The 19502-nt window shown below is 47.3% G+C and overlaps 1 protein-coding gene across 3 annotated transcripts; it reads right to left on the bottom strand.

Moving 5' to 3' along the window:
- Positions 1 to 7: 7 nt before the first annotated feature.
- On the bottom strand, positions 8 to 8810 carry ZNF672 (zinc finger protein 672). Of its 3 annotated transcripts, none has more exons than XM_058563914.1 (4): positions 8757 to 8810; positions 4713 to 4857; positions 3928 to 4031; positions 8 to 2460 (listed from the first exon to the last, which is right to left on the bottom strand). In XM_058563914.1, the coding sequence occupies exon 4, from the start codon at positions 2334 to 2336 to the stop codon at positions 948 to 950; it is 1389 nt and encodes a 462-aa protein (XP_058419897.1). In that variant the 5' UTR covers positions 2337 to 2460; positions 3928 to 4031; positions 4713 to 4857; positions 8757 to 8810; the 3' UTR covers positions 8 to 947. The 3 variants fall into 3 exon arrangements, with proteins under 3 accessions (XP_058419897.1, XP_058419896.1, XP_058419898.1); XM_058563913.1 differs by lacking the exon at positions 8757 to 8810 and adding an exon at positions 8543 to 8746; XM_058563915.1 differs by lacking the exons at positions 4713 to 4857; positions 8757 to 8810 and adding an exon at positions 4558 to 4691.
- Positions 8811 to 19502: the final 10692 nt, after the last annotated feature.

The following is a 19502-nucleotide window of genomic DNA, read 5'->3' as shown; positions in this document are numbered from 1 at the left end:
CTTGGCATCCAGAACCCAAACAAACAACTCTTTATTTCACCAGCCATAAGCAAAAAATCTCTAGCCAATTCCAGGGAATTTTCCACCCTGCACTGTCGCCTCTGTGGAGCTCAGTTTCCCCATGGCTCCAAGCTTGATTCAGAAATAACATTCTGATGCTGAAATTGGCAGTGCCTGGTTTTGTGGACCCATGTAGTCTTGGCCCAAGTCCCAGAGCTAATGTCCCCCATCTGGCTGGAGCACACTGTCCTGAGAGGCACCTTGATCTGGACACCATCAGGTCTGGCCCATGGGAAAGTGGGCGGCCATGCTGAGTGCTCCCGCCCACGTTCACGTAGGCGGGCCATCTCTGCCAAGCAGTAGGCTAGGTCCTTCTGGTGTGTAAACGTCCTTCACTGAAGTGAGCTCTCCCACCATCTCAGAAGCCCAGGAGGAAAGCAGCAGAGAGACTAACAGTTAAGTAGAAGCAAGAGGCAAGAAGACCACAGGGCAGGTGGGATGTGAATGTGGCCACATCTGTGATCATTACCTGAAAAGGCACAGCAGCAAAAGTCCCCAGGAAGGAGAGGTAGAGGAGACTCAAGACTGGAAAAAGGAGAGGGAACAGGAGAAGACAACACACAGATGGGAAACGAGGATACACCTGAGAGCACAACAGCAGTGGTGGAACACACCAATACCTGGGCTCTCTTCTATGCTGTGGGGTCTTGGAGGTTTTCCGGCCCCTGCACCTACACCCCAGAGGGGGAGAAGGACTGAGGCCAGGAAAAGAGCTGACAAGGGAAGTAGATATAGGGGCATGGCAGGAGGCCAGGTGAAGGGCTACCAACAGAGATAGGGAAAGGTGACAGGCTGTGCTACCTTTCCACAGACCTCCATCTGGGAGCTGCCCCACCTTCCCTGTGGCAGTATATTGGTGCTTGCCTAGCCCACTCCAGAGAAGCCTCTCAGCAAGTCTCCCTCAACTGGGACACAAAAAGTTCCGGCTTTTCCTGTCCTGCCTGCCCGGCAAAGATGAGGGCAGCTCCTGCGGGGACCTGGGTGGCAGCGGTGGTGCGAGCACGTGTGTGGGCCCGCTGGTGCTGCGACAGCGAGCGGCTGTGGCTGAAGCATTTGCCACACTCAGCACATTCTGCTGGCCGCTCGCCCAGGTGTGTCTTGCGGTGCAGCGCCAGCTTGGAGGCCACGCTGAAGGCCTTGCCACACTCGGGGCACTTGTGGGGCTTGTGGCCGGCGTGGTTGCGCCGGTGCACATTGAGGTTGGACACACACGTGAAGAGCTTCCCACACAATTCACAGCGGTAGGGCTTCTCGCCCGTGTGCGTGCGCCGGTGCTTGGTGAGGTCTGAGCGGTCGCTGAAGCGGCGACCGCACTCGGGACACGGGAAAGGCCTCTCGCCAGTGTGGATGCGCTGGTGCACCACCAGGTCGGAGCGCTGCCCAAAGCCCTTGCCACAGGTGGTGCATGCGTGCGGCCGCTGGCCCTGGTGGCTGCGCCTGTGGCGCAGCAGTGTGGAGCTCTCGCTGAAGCAGCGCCCGCAGTCGCCGCAAGCGTAGGGCTTCTCGCCCGTGTGTGTGCGCTGATGGCGCACCAGCGTGGCGCTCTCCAAGAAGCCCTTGCCGCACTCCGGGCATTTGAAAGGCTTCTCGCCTGAGTGCGTCTGCAGGTGTCGTGTTAGTGTGGCGCTCTTGCAGAAGATCTTGCCGCACACACCGCACTGGTGTGTGTCTGGAGCACGTGGCTGCTGGGATGTGGAGCTGCCAGGGCTCTGGGCTGCATGGACGCGCTCATGGCACCGCAGGGCGGTGCTGCTGCGGAACGCCCGCGGGCACTGTGCGCAGCGGTGGAGCCGGTCGGCGGGCGGGACAGGTGTCCCCCACGGGTGCGCCCTCGCCTGGTGGAAGGACAGTGCACTCTGGCGGAAGGTGCGGGAGCACAGCGGGCAGCGGCTGGGCCGCTCAGGTGGGTGCCAGCGGCGCCGGTGCAGCAGCAGAGCTGGGAGGTGTGGGAAGCGGCGGCCGCAGGCGCGGCAGGGGCAGGAGCGGCTGTGCTGTCTGTGCGCACTCTGGTGCTGGTCGAGGCGGCTGCTGTGGCGGAAGCTCCGGCCGCACTCGCTACAGATGTACAGCGTCTGGCCGGCATGGGTGCGTCGGTGTGCTCGGAGGTCGGCAGCCCGTGCGCAGCGCTCGCCGCAGTCTAGGCAACGGAAGCAGCTGTCTCCGCCGTGGGCGCGCTGGTGCCGCAGCAGCACCGTACTATAGCGGAAGCTCTTGCCGCACTCACTGCACGCGTAAGGCCTGCCCGCGGCCGCCGCCGCCTCTGATGCAGCGAACATGGTGAGGGCCCAGCCGGGGCGCCCTGGGGGTGCAGACTCGGGGCGAGGCCAGCAGGGAAGCGTGCCGCTCACGCTCCGTCGTCTACCTCCTTGAGCTGCGGGTTATTTTCAGTTTTCTTAAATCCTGGAAAAAACAATAGCATAGGGAAGAGGAAAAGGCGTGGAAAACTGTTCTGTGGATTCCACGGGTCCTTCTCTCACAGGCAGGTACTACGGCTGTTCAGGGGTGGGCTGTAGCCAAGTTCGCCCTGCACCGTGAGCTCCGTAGGGAGAAGGTCACTGTGAGCCCCAGCAGCAGCTGCAACAGCTACACCTTGCGGAATAGACGGGCGAGTACTGACTTTCCATTTCCTGTAACTTCCTCAGCTAGGCCATCTCCTGGATTTGGTTGTCCAAGAGGATGCAAAGCCCACGGGAGTCTTAGAAATATGGGGAAGGGGGTTCTTGTGCCACCAAGAAGGGCAGGAGGGACTCAGAGGGAAGCTTGCCTCCAGCACACTGCTCAGGAGTGGAGAAGGAGGCCCAGCCTGTTTTCTGGCCTTAGATCGGGATCTTGGCCTGGAGATGCACTAGGAAACGACCAAGAAGGGATGGGCAATGAGAAGTCCCCTGGACCTAGACTATACCAACACTTTTTCTGACACCCGGGTTTTCTAAATCACCAAAGTGAACCCAGCTAGGCCTGGGCTGGAAGGACAAGGACGACAATGAGATGAAGCATAAACTCATCCAGCAGCGGCAGCCTGGTCAAAAGGCACAGAAAGAGCTGAGGCCTGGGGCAAAGGAAGGTATCTGAGAAACCCCAAAGTATTGCTCCAGAAATATCCAAAGTATTCAGATAGTACCTGATAAACAACCACTCCATACCAGTACACAGCCCTGAAGTTCCCTCCCCTAGCCTTGAGAAAGCAACTCAGGATCCAGGAAAGGGCTGAAAAGGGAGCATGGATAATTCACAAAGAATATTATCAAAAGTTAATGGTATTATCCAAGAAGTCCTTTTCACATTTGGGAAGGCTGGTGAGAAGGAAGAGGAATCCTTTCTAATTCTCAGGGCATCCAAGTTGTTTGGAAACATTCTGCAGACTTTCTTCACTGCCCTAGCTCCAGGGGTCTGAGAACCTGGAGTAGCAGAGAAGCCCTATTATGGGGACAGAGTCTGCTCTGCTATCCCCTTTATCTCAAATGGTATCCCTGAGTCCTTCTGACAAGTTGGTCTAGGCAGCGTCTGGGAGCAGGGTCAGCCTTTGTGCACAGAACCTCCTGTGCCCTCTAGTTAGAGCACAAATGGGGCTGTCCTCCTCACCTGGCTGGCCTCATCACTGACTGTTTCCCTCAAAGCCCATGGATCTGTCCCCAGCTCAATTCAGTGGGACACTGGAGATTAGCTATAGTTGCTATCAGTTATAGGCCGTGTTACCCAAAAGATCAGGGAGAGGAAGCAAACAAAATGGTCAGCAGTCATTTTCTTATTAGCAGATGAAAACTCATCATAAATATTGAGAGCTCTGGTTGAAACATTCCATAGATGGAGTCCTCATCTTTTGGATGCAAATGGGGTCAACTGAAAAAAGCCTTGAAAGCCACCAACCTGCAGGGGTGGGCTCTGGAATTTCTGCTCCCCTCTGCATTGGGCAGGAGTAGACCGTGTAGGGTCTTCTCTTCTGGTGTCTCTGGAGCAGGATGTGCTGTGCCCTGCAAGGGAGAAGTAAGAGGGATGACGTGAATTTAAACTGAGCAGAAGGGACAGAAGCAGGGAGAGAAAGAAGAAGGAAATATTTCCTCAATGAGGGCATTTTTAATGGACATTTTCAAATATAAAAAACTAACAAGAAGAGTATCATGAATCACTTTGCTATCTGTTTCATCTATGACACTTCTCCCACCCCACACACAATTTTTTTTTTTTTTTTTTTGGTCAGGAGTATCTTAAATCCCAGACATCTTATTCAAAGAAGATGAGTTTTAAGCAAAATCTGTAAGCAGGGGTAGGAGCCCCTCTGCAGATCTGAGAGCAGACTTTAGAGGTAGTCTCTCAGTTCTTCCAGAGGGAACTTTCAGCCCAGACACTTGGGCTGCTGATTCTAGCTGGTTATCAATTCAAAGGCATGTTTGCCCTCACGTGAATAAAACCTTCCCTCAAGACTCAGTGGTTGATCCCAAATGCCAAAGAGATGCTCATACATCAAATGCTCATGCTTTGGTGACTGTTCCATCTTACCTGGGGGTCTCTGGGGACCGTGGCACCTCTCAGGCCCAGTTTCTGGGAACCCACCCTCTGCCAGGCCACTGCCTCCCAGGGCACATGCCCAAGGAAGGTAAGACAAACACACAAGCACAAACATGCACACATAAATGGCATATACACAAAGATACCATTTCCCCCCATTACAGATGTGGAGTAAGAGAGACCCTGGTCTAGGATGCAGGTTTGGTGCTTGAGTGCCAGGGTGCACCCTTCAAGTCTCTCTTCTGCTGGAGCTTGCTCTGGAAGCAAAGGGGTCTATGCCTGCAAGGAAATCTGAAAGAAAAAATAAAATATTACTGTGCCAAATAAAGAATGATTTCCAGACTGTCCTAACTACCACTTTCCTGATTGAGAGTTTTGAAGTAGTATACTACCAAGTTTCTTTTACTTTGGAAAAAAAAAAGTACAAGGAAGGCTTGGAAAGAGGGAAGGGGTAATTATGTGTGAACTGGCGAAAAGTCCTAATTGATACTTTAAAGTATTTTAGTACCTTTCAAGTGTTTAATACAAATATTTACAAATACTGTACATATAACTAATAAAAAACAGGTACTGAGAAGGTAAGCTAATGGAAAAAATCAACATTCACAATAGATTAAAGATAAACTTATGAGTTTTGTATATTACTTTATTTTTCTTAATAGATATCACAGGCATTTCACACCATATCTAACTGATCACCTATTACAAATCAATCAGGATTTAGTACATTTACTAACAATCTACTGTGAGAGCAGTTTAGTTCTTTTTTTTTCCTGAATTTTTTCCTTCAGTCAGTATAAAAATTTTCTTCCCTCATTATCTATTCTGCTGGACCAGTATTTCTGGGGTGCCATGAAGAGGCAAGTATCATCTCACAATTCCTCCATCTTGAAGCCAGAGTTGGATAAAACTGGTTTGGGCTGCAGGAATGGGGCTAAAGGCTGTCCCAGCTGTGCTGTCCTCTATAGTAGCCACATGTGGCAACTGGACATTTGAAATGTGGCTGTTCCAAATTGAGATGGCCTGTAAGGGTCAAACACACTCTAATTTCAAAGACTTAGTATGAAAAAAGAATGCAAAATCTCATTAATAATGTTTAATGTTGATTATATGTTGAAACTATAATACTTTGGATATATTGGGTTAAATGGAATATATCATTAAAATTAATTTCACCTGTTTTTAAGAAAAGCGAAGATTACAAATGTGGGCTCACATTTTATTTCTATTGGATAGTGCTCACCCAAATGCCTTTCTAAATCCTGCACAATATACAAAGAGAGGCTGGAGCCCCTCATAGTTCCTGGAGGGGTTTGCCTGGGAAGAGGTCACTGACTGCCCTGGCCCTTAGAGCCTCAGGAACCAGAGAAGAGGACCATTCCCCTCATCTCCCAAAACCCCAGGCCCTCACCATCCCCTCCAGAGGGGTCCACCTGCTCTTCTGGAAAGTGGACATCTGTACTGCATGTAGGAGACCTGGTTGGGAGTTGAGGTTGTGACTCATGCAATGCCTCTCCCTGCTACTCTTCCAGTTATTACTAGCATCAACATATAACCACTCTCATGTGTTTGTCCCCCTTCCATCCTCCCAGTAATCCTCTGAGGTGGGTACTACTAGTTACCCCCATGTGACCCGAGGTTCTCGCATGAGCTTGTCCAGCACCACCCAGCACAAGTGCTGCAGACAGGTCTGGGGACATGAGGGGTGCAGCAGGCCAGATGGCCTGTCTCTAGTTCTCTCAAGCAGCCCCCAACCCTTCCCGGACCTAGCCCACCAGCAGCAGCTCAGCAGGAAGCCCCACCATGCAAGGACCAGGGCTAGGTCTATGGGTGCCGCGTTGATCCCTTGAGGCCTTGGCAGAGGAAAGGAAAATGCCCACCTTAGAAGTGGGTCGGGGAGTGGTAGCTGCATTCAGGAGAGGTGATTCTTCTGCTGGCCTCTCTCTGTATCCTTAACTGCCACCCCTGCCCCAGCCCTAAAGACACTGTTGTCTACAGGGCTCAGAGACACCCCTGGAAGATGCTGAAATCTACATCCAGATAGAAGCAAATTGTCCACTTCTCAATCTGTGGGGGTGGGGGAAGAATTGGCTGGATAGAAAAGTTCACCGGGCCCTCTGGAGCCTGCTTTGGGACCTTTCCATTTGTAGTTCCTTTCACCTGGAAAGCCCTTTCCCGCTTCACTCAGAGCTCCGCTCAAATAACCCCACCTCAGAGGAGGCCCGCTAAGCACCCTCACACCCCTCCCCCATCCCCTTACTTGGCTTTATTCTGAATAATCAGTGAAGGCAACAGGAAACAGTGATTCCCACACACTCTGGAAAGGTTTCAGCCCCTTTTCTAGCTAAGGATGGGGTGTGAAATCCAGAGCACCAGAATGGCCACTCCTCACTTCCTTCTCCCCCATAACAGAAACAAGGCCCAGTACTTCAAAAGAAGCAGCCCCTTCCAGCTTCAGATCCAGTCTGATATGTTTAAGGAGCTGGTGGAAATAGGAATGACAGCTCCCTCCCACCCCAAGTGCCAAAGCCTGATCATGATCCAAATACATTCTTTTGGAAGTTTTGCCTTCACAAAGATATTCCTATAAAATCTGGGAAGTGTGGAGAAGGTATGTATGGGAGAGAACATACACAGCAGGATAGTTTATTCTGTGTCTCTGACAGTTGGGCAAGACTGCAGCCCAGAGGGGCCAGAGCATCCCAGAACTGGGATGAGGGAAGGGACTATAAGGTGTTTTGCACCCTCCCTGGGCCTAGCAAGAGGTTGGGCACAGAAGGCATTCAACGCTTTTTTAAAATGATGCATTAATCTGGATTAATCTCCAACGTTAGTAGGTTCCTGGAAAAGAGAGCCTCTCTCTCCAGTCATCTTATCCTCCATAGCCCTACCCACTGCATATACTGCAAATACTCTGCTTTGGTTTACTGAGTCAGAACTGCAACCTATGTAGGGGAACCAGAGAGGCAGTGTCCAAATCCCGGTTCTTCCATTACTAGCTGTGTGACCTTGTACAGGGGACTTCGGGTGTTTGACACTCCTGCCTTGGAAAACTCAGTAAAAGAAGCTACTATAATATTTCATATGAAAAGAGGCAAGGTCAAAATATGTCTAAATCTGAGAACTGCAGTTGCTGAGTTTTTAGGATTTATTCTCCTCAGGAAAGTTCCATTGAAGAAGGACACTGAAGGGGTCTGACTCCTACTTCTACCTCCTAAGCATCCTACACGTTCTGCAAGAACTTTTAAGTCCTTCCCTGGACCCCTACAGAACCCTTCTTCACACGTTTAGAGCAGCGTAGCCATCTGTTGAGCCTTAGAGCCTTCCGTAAGGCCGAGAGCTTTGAGTAAGCAGGCAAGCTGGTTACTCATTTTAAGACTTGGTGCCTAGTACTTAACGGGAGGTGAGCACGACTATTCGAGGAATGAGGAACGCCACACCTGAGCAAGTCGCCTTTCAGGCTCTCCCGCAGCGGAGCCAATCCCGGGCCCCTCAGTCAGCTTTCGTCAGGAGTTGCTGGGTAGATTCTCCTTGGGCAAAACTCTTCCCACCCCGGACTCACCCCAGCTCCACGCCCTTGGCGCCAGCCCACCCGGAGGGCAAGACAGAGCACCAAAAAGGTGGTAGGGAGCAGGGGACGTTTAACGCCGAAGGAGCCCAGTGCTGCTGCTGCCCTTTTAATCTGGCTCAGCGTGGCGACGTCTGCGTTGTGGGGACACCGGCCCCGAAGGTCACCGGGGTAGGCCGAGCGAGGACAGGCGGAGGACAAGGCCTGAGAGGAGCAGGTTGCGCGGCGGCCGCAGGCGTGCGCCGGCCTATCGCTCACTCCGCCGCGACTCCGCGTCACTCGTTGCCGGGGCGGCGCTCCCGACGGTGGCAGCCGCGAGCCGCCCGGGGCGGAGGGGAGAAGACGGGCGACAGTTGGGGACCGCTGCCCCGCGCCAACCCTTGCCCTCCCGTCCCTCGGTCCCCTCACCGGTCGCCGACTGGCTTCTCGGACACCGCACGGCTCCCACTTAGCGGACTCGCCGACCCCCGCCTCCCGGACTGCGGGGCTGGGGCGGGGGAGGAAAGGGGCCGGCGGAGCGCGCGGCCGCCGAGTTGGGGGAGCAGGGAGGTGCCTCGGGATAGGGGGGTCACGATGCAGTCCCCGCTCTCCCGGGTTGGCCAGTGGTGGGCCGCACACTGACCGCGTCACGGGTTGCTGGGAAGACTAGAAGGCGGAAGAACGCTCCACGGACCGCTCAGCCTCGCGGGCCCACGGCACAATCTCAGTAAGGGGGCGGAGCTAATAGGGGCCTAAACAGACTCCGGTCCCGCCTCCCTCCCGTGCCAAGGCCCCGCCTTCTTCCCTGGCTGAACCAATCCTTGCCTCCTCTTTTGTCCTCCTCCAGGCTCCGGCTTGCGAAGGAAGAGAGGAAAGGGGACCGAGCGGCGCGCACCGGCTCACCGGTGGCGGAGTCCCGGGTGCGCTCTCTAGTCTTCCCGCGGATAGCGCGCGTCCGCAGGGCTGAGGACAGATGTCCCTGCGGTGCTGCCGCTGGGGTGGCGGGTGCCCGGCGGGGAACGGCCGCAGGAGCCACTCGCCCAAACCGTCCCAGTAGTAAACTAGTGCTTTCTTACAGTGAGGCCGGACTTGATACCTATTATCTCGCTTAATCTTCGCCACAGCCCAGCCAAGGAGGCTCCCGCAAGTTAATGACTCGCCCAAGGTGGCACTGCCGGGGTTGGGGGTACTCCTGCTTGCCAGCTGCCTCTCCAAGAGCTTGCTGCCTGAGCTGCCTCTCCAAGTGTTGAGACTCTAATGTCTTCTTCCACTAAGAAGTGCTGCTTGTGTTTTCTGGAAATGCATTGGGAACGTGACTGTCCCCTTTTCAGGGCTGCCTATCATCAGAACAGACTCCAAAGAATGGCCCTCAGTACCCTGCTTTACCTGCTCTAATCTTCCTTTTGAGATCACCTATCCTGAAACACATCTAGAGCTTCTACCCTTCTGCTCTGCTTAGGGGTCCCTTAAAATAATGTACACTTAGATCCCTCATGCCCTTCCCCGTGATTCAGCCTGGAATGCTTTTCTGCTCTGCTTTTAATTCCATCCATTCTTAAAAGTTTAGTCAAATGACATCTCTGTAAACTTATGCCAGAATGCCCCTCTCCATCCTCAGTTCTGGATATGCATTTGTCAGGGAAGAGGGAGAATCCCCCCTCTGCCCTTTCCCTTAAGGTTCTTATGGCTGGCCAAATAATTAAAAGACAGGTTAGCAGGAGAAAATAATACCAAGTTTAATAACATGTATACATGGGAGAAACCAGGGAAATTAAGTTTCTCAACAAAATGGCAGAGATTCTCTTCTTAAATACTGTCTTCAGCTAAAGACAAAGGAGGATGTTGGGAGTGGGGGGAGTCAGTTATGGGACATTACCAGAAAAGCAGAGTAAACAAGAGTAAGGTTATTATGCAGATTTAAGGCCTCACCTTCTACACTGATAAGTTTCTAGAGATAAGGTCATCTCCCCTCTTCCCAGTACAGAGAGAGAGATACCTTTACAAATGGAGATTTCTCTTATAAATGTAAATGTTTGTCTGGCAATGCTTTGCAGGGCCACCTGGAGAATGTGGCCTGGGAGAGACAGAATCTTTGATAAGATGGGCTTGGTGGTGCCTTTCCTATGTAACATCTATTTTACATTATATTACAGCCATCATATGGTAGTGACTCCCTCCTGAAAGAGGTCTTCTATGTTAAATTCTTTAGGCAGTTTGGGGGAGGTCAAATGGGTGTTAGAGAAAATAATCAAGGTAAAGAGACATATTTTAGGGTGGCCAATTTTGATCTCCCACACATTCATACTGAAATGCAACCTTCTACATGTTATAGTCTGATGAGGGCTGTGGCCCCCATAGTTTAAGAGACAGGCCTTGTCCTACTCATAAACAATGCCCTGAAGCATGAGCACAGTGCTTGCACATCACAGATGCACAATGAGTGTTTGCTGTCCCTCATATGACAGCATGGTGTTAGGATTACAGGTCTGGCAGCAGCAGGGAAGAAAGCAGAAAATGGAGACACAGGATGCAGGCCTGGAGTGATGAGGGCCTGAACCAGGAAGGGCTGGAAGTGGGAGACGTAGAAAAGGAAAATGTCCCTTTAGTAAAGTACCATACATAGATAAGGTAGTTGTATGTAGAGGATGACAAGTTGAGGATAATTCCAAAGACTTTCAAGCCAGAGAAGTGGACTAATTAGGACATTTCTGGACTCATTGTTCAGTATTAATGTTATATGTTTGAGGGACACATATACTTGGCCAATTCCAAAGGAGTGACTAGGATGGTGATAAATACATCACATAATTGAAGGGCCATTGGGATATCTAACCTGGAAAAGAGAAACCTGTGCGTGATGACTGTACACAAAATTTGACAAACTGTCATGTGCAAGAGGGCTGGATTAGACAATTTTCTTTTTTGTAGCTATGGAGGGAAGAACTTGAACAACAGAGAAAAAATACAAGAAGGTGAATTTTTGTTTCTTATGTTATGGTAGTCATTATAGGAGGGGATGATAATTGGAACAGGAATACCAAGTGTAGTAAGAGAAAGTTAGAAGGTCAAAGATGAAGTTATATGCATATTTGTCAACTTGAAAATATCAGATCCAAATGGGTGTCTTTCCTTACAAATCTACATCGGTAAATGACAACTCCCAATGTGGTCCTGTAAACATTCAAGATACTTATGGATGGTCTACTATATGCCAGGTAGTGTTCTAGGCATTGGGGGATACAGCTGTGAACTCCCAGATGAATCTCCCTAATGTAAGCTCTGGATGTGTCATACTCCTGTTCAAAAACTGTCAAAGGTATGTATTAACCACCAAATGAAGTTTACTCTCCTGACGTGACATCAAGGCCCTCTTCCACTTGTGCCAACCTTCTTTCCAGTCTGTTCTCTACAACTCTCCACTAAACTGGGTCACTACTCACGCACCTTCTAAATTTCTCTCAGCCTGGAATACACTCCTACTCCTCCACCTCTCCTTATCTGTCAAAGTTCTGCTTATACTTCACGATTGTGTTCAAATGTCAACCCACCTCAAAGTGAAAACCATATTTCCTTTCTGACTACTGGAATTGTTCATCCAGCAATTCTGTATTTATTGAAAATTTGTTGTCCTTGCAGGCCACAAGAGGCATAAGACACTGTCTCTGTATTTACCATCCTTTACCATATACTTAACAATCATGTGCATATCTTATCTCCCCTACTAAATTGTAAGCTTGAGGGCAGAGTCTTACTGAGTACACATTTCTGAATGCCTGTTTACGTGCAAGGAAGTGAGCTGAGTATTGAAGACAAAACAGAGACTGAGTCCTTTGAGGACATGCTATGGGAGGACAGACCTCTACAGACTCTGCCATCCCATGATGTGCCAAGTATAAATGGTAGAAAGGTAGAATGGGAATAGGATAATTCTGCTATAGGTCATCAGCAAATTTCATAGATTCAATGTGTAGCCAAGATTTTGTATCAGGGTCTGGGGATGATGTGACAATGATTTCCATCCCTGGGAGCTTTCTGCCAGTGTAGGTGCTGGGATTGTGTTGGGGCAGAGGGATTGGATAAACAGGAAAGGAATGGGCATGCTCTTCCTCTAGATTGAGGACAAAGTGTGAGTAGATGAGGGTCAGAATCCTGTGGAGGATGCTGAGTGGGGCAGGGCAGGAATTCTAGAAAGTGGAGGGGGTGGAGGTGTTGGAAGAGGAAACGCAAAGAAATTTGGCTAGTTAGAGGAATCCCTTCTTTCTGCAAGCCTTTATCAAGGGCCCTCTGAGTCTGCACTTGCCTGGGTAATGGGACTATAGAGATGAATAAAACATCATGTGCCCGTCATGTGCCCTTACAGTATAGTTAAAACCTAAGCCACACTCAAGAGTTTGGGCTTCTCTCAGTGGGCACGGCAAGAGCCACAGTGCATCGGGATTTGTAGACTAGGAAGTTAGAGGTGAAAAAGTCAAGCTATGAGAGTGGATGACATTTCCCAGAGAAGCTGTAGGTGGATAAGAAGGGGGCTGAGGGTAGAACCTTAGAGCACCAGTTTCCAAAATGAGGCAGTTACAGAATGGTTAACCAGCAAAGGCTTTGAGGTGGAGGAGGGTCAGGACAAGGTTTTGGATCACATGTGAGGAAGTGGTTGTCAGAGCCCAATGCTGGAGTAAGTTGAATAACATCATGGCAGCATCAGTCTGTTGGGTTTGACCAAATCGCACTGTCAGTGGTTTAAGAAGAGAGAGAGGGACAGAAGGGAGGGGATAAAAGTAAAATATTTATTGGTCATGGGCATGTGGAGCAAGCACATAGTACATGCTTTACATTGCATTTGAGAGGCAACTGAAAGGCAAGTAAGTAGAGCTAAGGAGACAGACCACTATTTCAAATCCCTTGTTTGAAATGTGAGCCCGATGGATATTCAAAATGTCTAAAATCAGATTTGGAAGACTTGCTGTGTTACTTGTGATATAAAGACCGAGAATACTGTTTCAATTTCGTTTTGTTCCTATATTACTAAATACAACGTTTTCATTCTTCAAGTATTCCAATTTCAGTCCTATATACAAGAAAAACATAGGCCTCTAGAACATGGTAGCTTCTAGTGCTTCCCCAAATAATTCCATAGACCTCAACTGATAGTTTTCCAATAGTGGAAAAAACCAAGTATAGAAAAGTGAAATCTAACAGTCTAGAATAATGAGAACAGGAAAGAATGGATCAACCTAATGAAATTCTGAATTGCAGATTTTTTTTTTTTTAAGCAATGAGGATTTTTATTAATTTCAAGTTGCAAACATATTGTAAAGCCACATCAAAATGGATTTCAGGAAATGAAAGCGGAAAACAAGGGAAAAGTTACCAATTGCATCAATAACACACATGTTAATGATGTAATACAGAGGATTAAATGTCTTTTAAATTAATTTAAACAGCATTCATTAGAAAATGATTGGAGGTTGTGCTGCTTACAGTGTGTGGCCAACTTCAAGGTCTTGGGCACTGATTCCATCAGAGAGACTACTTCTTATTTTTACATTTATGCAGGTACACTAATCGTCAAGAGCTATAGTAAAGTAGATATAAGTAAACTAGATAAAATTGATATAGCACAAAAATAGAATATTTGTTGAGAGGATATTTAAAGATTAACTTTCTTTAAAATACAAGTTTTCCCTAATCTTTAATGTCCTAGTCCTTAATGATAAAATTTCTTAATTCCTAATGATAACATTTTTTAAAAAAAGTTATGTTAGATAAAAAATATATTCAAAATTCACATCTAGGAATCAGTATAAAAATGAGTTTAAAATTATGAAGCATGGGGCCAGCCCAGTGGCATAGTGGTTAAGTTCAGGGGCTCCACTTTAATGGCCTGGGGTTTGCGGGTTTGGATCCCAGGCGTGGACCTACAAACCACTCATCAAGCTATGCTGTGGCAGCATCCTATATACAAAGTAGAGGAAGATTGGCAACAGATGTTAGCTCAGGGCCAATCTTCCTCACCACAAAAAATACAGAATTAAAATAAAATAAAATAAAATTATGAAGCAGAACTTTCAGGGGAAAATCAGTTTCAAAGTAAACTACAAGGTAAGGATAAAATCAGTTTTTATGATTGAAACCACTTTAAAGGCTAAGTAAGAGCAGTAGTACAAATAATACTAGTATCACATGCAAACTTCTAGCATCTTTAGAAAATATTTTGATTTTGGTTATTTTCAGATTGGGGCATTTAAAATTTAAGTAGATTTAAACTTAACATATGATGTGTTGTTAAAAAGATTTTAAATAATATTAAATACTTTTCCTCATAAAGCTTAATTGAGGCAGTATATTATTGTACCTAAGGGCCTGGATTGTCTGAGTTCAAAGACTGGTGTCACCACTTACCAGCAGTATGACATCAGGCAAGTTATTTAACCTCTAGTCCCTCAATTTCCTCAATTGTAAAAGGGAGGTACAATATACCTCAGTTGGTTGTTATGAGGCTCAAATGAATAGGTATAAACTACTCAGAACAGTGCCTGGCACAAGGTAAACACTGCATAAGTGCTGTTTTTGTCTTTAAACGGGTTGAGCAACTCAGGGAAAAATAATTTCCTTCTGGAAAACCCAGCAGATTTAACAAGTGTAGAAATAATTTAGAGATTTTAGTCATATAGGCTGTCCCTTTTATTAGCATTAGTAGATTTTACATTATATATTTCTGGGAGCAAGTTTTCAACCAGATTTTTAAAAAACAGCATTATTCAGGTATAACTGACGTATAAAATCTCACATATCGAAATGTACAATTTGAAAAGTTCTGACATATGTATACACAAATCAAATCCTCACTACAATCAAGATAGAGAATACATCCACTACCCACAAGTTTCTGTATGCCACTTTATAATCTCTCCCACATCTCCCCTAGGCAACCACTGATCTGCTGTCACTATACATTAGTCAACTAACATGTTTAATTAGCAATATCAATTGCTGGTGGTATTTATTAAATATTTGACTGATAGTAGGAAAAAATCAAAGAACATAAAAAGGTAGTTTTTATTGGTAGCAAAAAAACAAACTTAAAAAAAGGTAGTTTTTAAAGATGAAGATAATTTAGAATATTTGTGTGAAGAAATTAAACATAGAAGTTACCAGTAAACATTTATGAGAAAATTTTATTTCACTGAGAAAGAGTTGACTTGTGATACTACCTACTAATTGATGGTGTTACTAACATCTTTATATGGCTTTCATATTTTGATATTGATACCGGCTCAAGACAAGGTTGACGTGAGAGAAGCCATATTGTAGAAAAGAAGCCCTATTGTAACTTTGAATGACCTCTGACAAACTAACCCAGCTGGGTATGCACCCTCTAGGAGATCTAACTGCTCTGTAGATTTTACGACCTCTGCTTGTGCATGTACCTCCCAGCTGCGAAAAGATGATGACTTTGTTCTTTTGAGTTCCTTAGGAATGTGATAACCCCCGAACAGAGAGTCTGTGCTGATAGCCATCATCAATGAAAACAGAAAGATCTGGTGTGGCGACTCCCAGTCTGTAACACCTGAGGGTCATCATTCCTAACCCCCTCTCCTATAATCCAATGGCGTATATAACTACTGTAAGATTTTGTGCCCCCTTAAGATGGTTCTTTTGGACATGAATCTGCCATCTTCCCTCTTGCTAGCAAGCTCTAATAAAAAGTCCTTTTTCTCCTACCACCTTGCCTCTTGACTACTGGCATGTCTTGCGGCGAGCAGAAGGTCCCATGTTGGGTGGTAACAATATTTCACTCATTAGGTTAGTCAACAGGGGTTGATTCATTGTTTATTTGTGTCAGGGACTGGAAGCGGGTACGCTTGTGGTGGGGAGATCATGTAGACCTGCGCTAATATATTAGTCACTAGCCACCTATGGCTATTTAAACTTAAATTAAAAATTTAGTTTCTCAGTTGCAATAGCCACATTTTAAGTTCTCAAGAGTCCCACACATGACTAGTGTCTAGTATATTGGATAGTGCAGATACAGAAATTTCCACCATCACTGAAAGTTCTATTGGACAGAGCTGATTTAGAAGACTCTTGAGGTATATTATCTACAGTGGAGTTGAGGAGGGTCTGAGCTGAAGCAATGGCAATGAAATGGAGTGGAGGGATCTCTCTGAGACACTTAATGTGATGCAGAGTGAAGACAGAAAGATTCATTTAGAATGTCTTCTAGGCTTCTCCCTAGGATAAATGGGTGGACGGTAGAACCATTTACCAAGGAAGTAAATATAGGCGAAGCAGCAGGATTTAGAAAATGTGGATGAAGTCAGATTTGTACTCAGTGAGTGAGAGGTAACCCTTGGACAGGCCAGTGGTCTGAGAAGCTGCTAGATTTCAGAAGGTGATCTGTGGGAGTCTGGGTGGAGATGGAGTTCCAAGGAAGGAGCAGCAGCCATGGGTAGGGGCTGGAGCCATGCACTTGGGCAAGGGCTCTCAGAGAGAGTAGGCTGCATGAGATGGTCAGAGGCTAGCATCAGGGTCTGGCATTTAGGGCAGGGTTTGTATTTTTTTTATTTTGTGTTTTTTTTATGTGAGGAAGATCAGCCCTGAGCTAACATCCAACGCCAATCCTCCTCTTTTTTTTGCTGAGAAAGATTGGCCCTGAGCTAACATCCATGCCCATCTTCCTCTACTTTATATGGGACGCCGCCACAACATGGCTTGACAAGCGGTGCATCGGTGCGCACCCAGGATCCGAACCTGCGAACCCCGGGGCACCGCAGCAGAGGGCGTGCACTTAACCACTTGCACCACCGGGCCAGTAGGGTAGGGTTTTTAAACTGTGAGTGGGTCATTAAATTAACAAAATAGGTCTCCACCAGCATTAAAAATATAGTATAGAAAATATTAATATGCTTTGCATATAATTTGAGTAAAGATCTTTTCCTGGAACTTTTGTTAGGACTATATTTACACACACACACACAGATATATATACTGGGTTGCAAGGTAAAATGTATTTCTGGGTTGTGGTCCAATTAGTTTGAATGTCACCTCTTTATAAAATGGGCACCACAGACTATAAGCTACATGTGAACTGGAACAGGGTCCTTTTTCTCATCACCCCAAATCCTGGCACACAGTACACACTCAGTAAAGACATACTGCATGAGAAAATGAATCAACAAGCCAGAGAAGTAAGAGGAAACCCAAGACAAGGGTGACTCAGAAGCTAAAGAAGGATGAGAGAGAAGAAACAACCCCATGTCAGATGTCAGTGATCTGGCAATATTCAGAGCACTGATGACCTTCTCTCTGCAATTTCTGTGGTTTGGCAGGAGCAGATGCCAGACTACAGAACTAAATGGGAGGTGAGGAAGTGGAGACTGAGAAATATTTGTTTTGTATTGAAGACGTGAAAGTTCAATATGTGCCGAGAAGAGATTATGTAGAAAAGGCATGATCTAGAATTTTGCTGTCCAATAATGGAATCATTAACCACGTGTGGCTATTTAAATTAGAATTAATTAAATTAAAAATGCAGTTCCTTAATAATACTAGCTCCATTTTAAGTGCTCAATGGCTACATGTGGCTAGTGGCTACTGTACTGCACGGAGCTGTAGAGAACATTCCCATCACTGCAGGAAAAAACAAGCCAGCACACAGCACTCCCCAACCTCCTCCTACCTGATACGTTATCTAAACCCAGTAGAAAAACTACTGGGGACTATATTACAATCTATACATAATGAGATCACATTTGGTCTCAGTGAGTGAGAGGTAACTATGGGAGAGACCAGTGGAGACATCAGGGAGGCTACTGAACCTCAGGATGTGATCTAGGGGCAGTCTGGGAATTACATGTATTCATGTTTTCCCACCAAATGCAACAAAGATATGTGACAACTAAAAGCAGCTCATTATTGCTAAGGACTGAATGCACAGAGAAAAGGAGCTGTGGGACAAGGTATAAGGATGATAGATATCGGAGTAGTGCTGAATAGGAAACGTTGGGAGAATTCAGGCTAGGATAGAGAGAAGATGGTGGGTAAAACGGAGTCCAGTGAAACTCCAGTTTTACAAAATTAAAGGGACTGGTAGAGAACAAATCAATAAATTGTTTCTGATTTCTATATGTAATTTCATGGTTTTTGTATGGCAAAACCATGTTATTGTTCCTTAATAACAAAAAGGACCGTGATTGAAGGCTGAGGCATTACTATCCATCAAATTTGTCCACTTAAGACACTTATTCGGGGTCCCGCTGACTCACTGGAGTGAGAAAAGTCACTTCAGGAATTTTAAAAATAAAATTTCCAATTTTGTGGAAAAATCTCTCTCTTTTGAATCACTTTTAAAGGAATATATGTCTCTTTCTTAAAAAAAAAATTTTTTTTTTTGATGCAGTTATTCACGGGGTGAGGGGGCTTCAAAGGGAAGAAGGAAAATTCAGTTCCTTTGCCTTCTCCACATCAGGGCAAACCTTGAGCTGGCTCTGAGGAAGTCAGGCCTTTTGCAAAAATAAAACGTCCATCCTGAAGTCCACCCTTAAGCCTCGTCTGGGGACACCTAGAAGTGGTCGCTCCAGTGAGGTGCTTTCATTGATACACAAGGCCATGTAGCAAACTCCTCGCGGCTTTTGAGCACGGAGTGCACAAAAGCAGTGAGCTCACGTTGACTAAATTTCTAATTAGCGCTCACGGGGTAATCAGTGACTCCACCGACACGACGTTCAGGGCTAGACGGCCTGGCTCGGGGAGGGGCCGGCTTGGGGCAGCGCAGGGGTTGTGGTGATGCCGCCGGCCAGAGGCCTCAAGGAGAGAGATTTACCCAACAGAGCTGACCGTTTAGACACCGTTACTACGGGTACCGCTGATTTCCCTGGAGTGAGGACAGTCACTTCTGAGAAAACGACCTTGCGTCTCAACACCAGGTTCCGCTTGTCCCCGGACCCGTGTAGCCAGACCGCCGCGGCCGGAAGCCCGCAAGCTCACTTCCGGCGCCACTTCCGTCTTCCTGGGCGAGGCCAGAAGTGGCTTTCCGGCAGCCAGAGTCTCAGAGTCGTAAGACAAGATGGCAGCGCTCTCTTTGAGGCGAGTGTCCAATCTCCGTTTTATTTCGTACCACCGAGGACTCTCGACTTCCATCGAGAAGTCGAGAAAAACCCTAGTTTTTCTCAGCATAACACGCTCATGTTTCAATTTCATTCAGCTGTGGTGGAGGATGGGCTGGAGGCAACGTAGAGCGGAGCCTGAATGCCGTGGGGCACCATTTTGTACGGAAACCGAAGGGCCGGCCGCGGGGAGCGTTGAGGAATCCATATGTGGCAGGGCCGGCAAGAGAGCGTGGGAGGGAGGGGCGAGAAGGCAGGAGGGCGTTGTTACTGGATGATGTAGTTCC

The sequence above is a fragment of the Diceros bicornis genome, chromosome 20, assembly GCF_020826845.1.
Source record: "Diceros bicornis minor isolate mBicDic1 chromosome 20, mDicBic1.mat.cur, whole genome shotgun sequence".
In the NCBI taxonomy this organism is placed as follows: domain Eukaryota; kingdom Metazoa; phylum Chordata; class Mammalia; order Perissodactyla; family Rhinocerotidae; genus Diceros; species Diceros bicornis.
The sequence above is the reverse complement of the archived record's forward strand: the minus strand, read 5'-3'. Positions and strand labels throughout refer to the sequence as shown.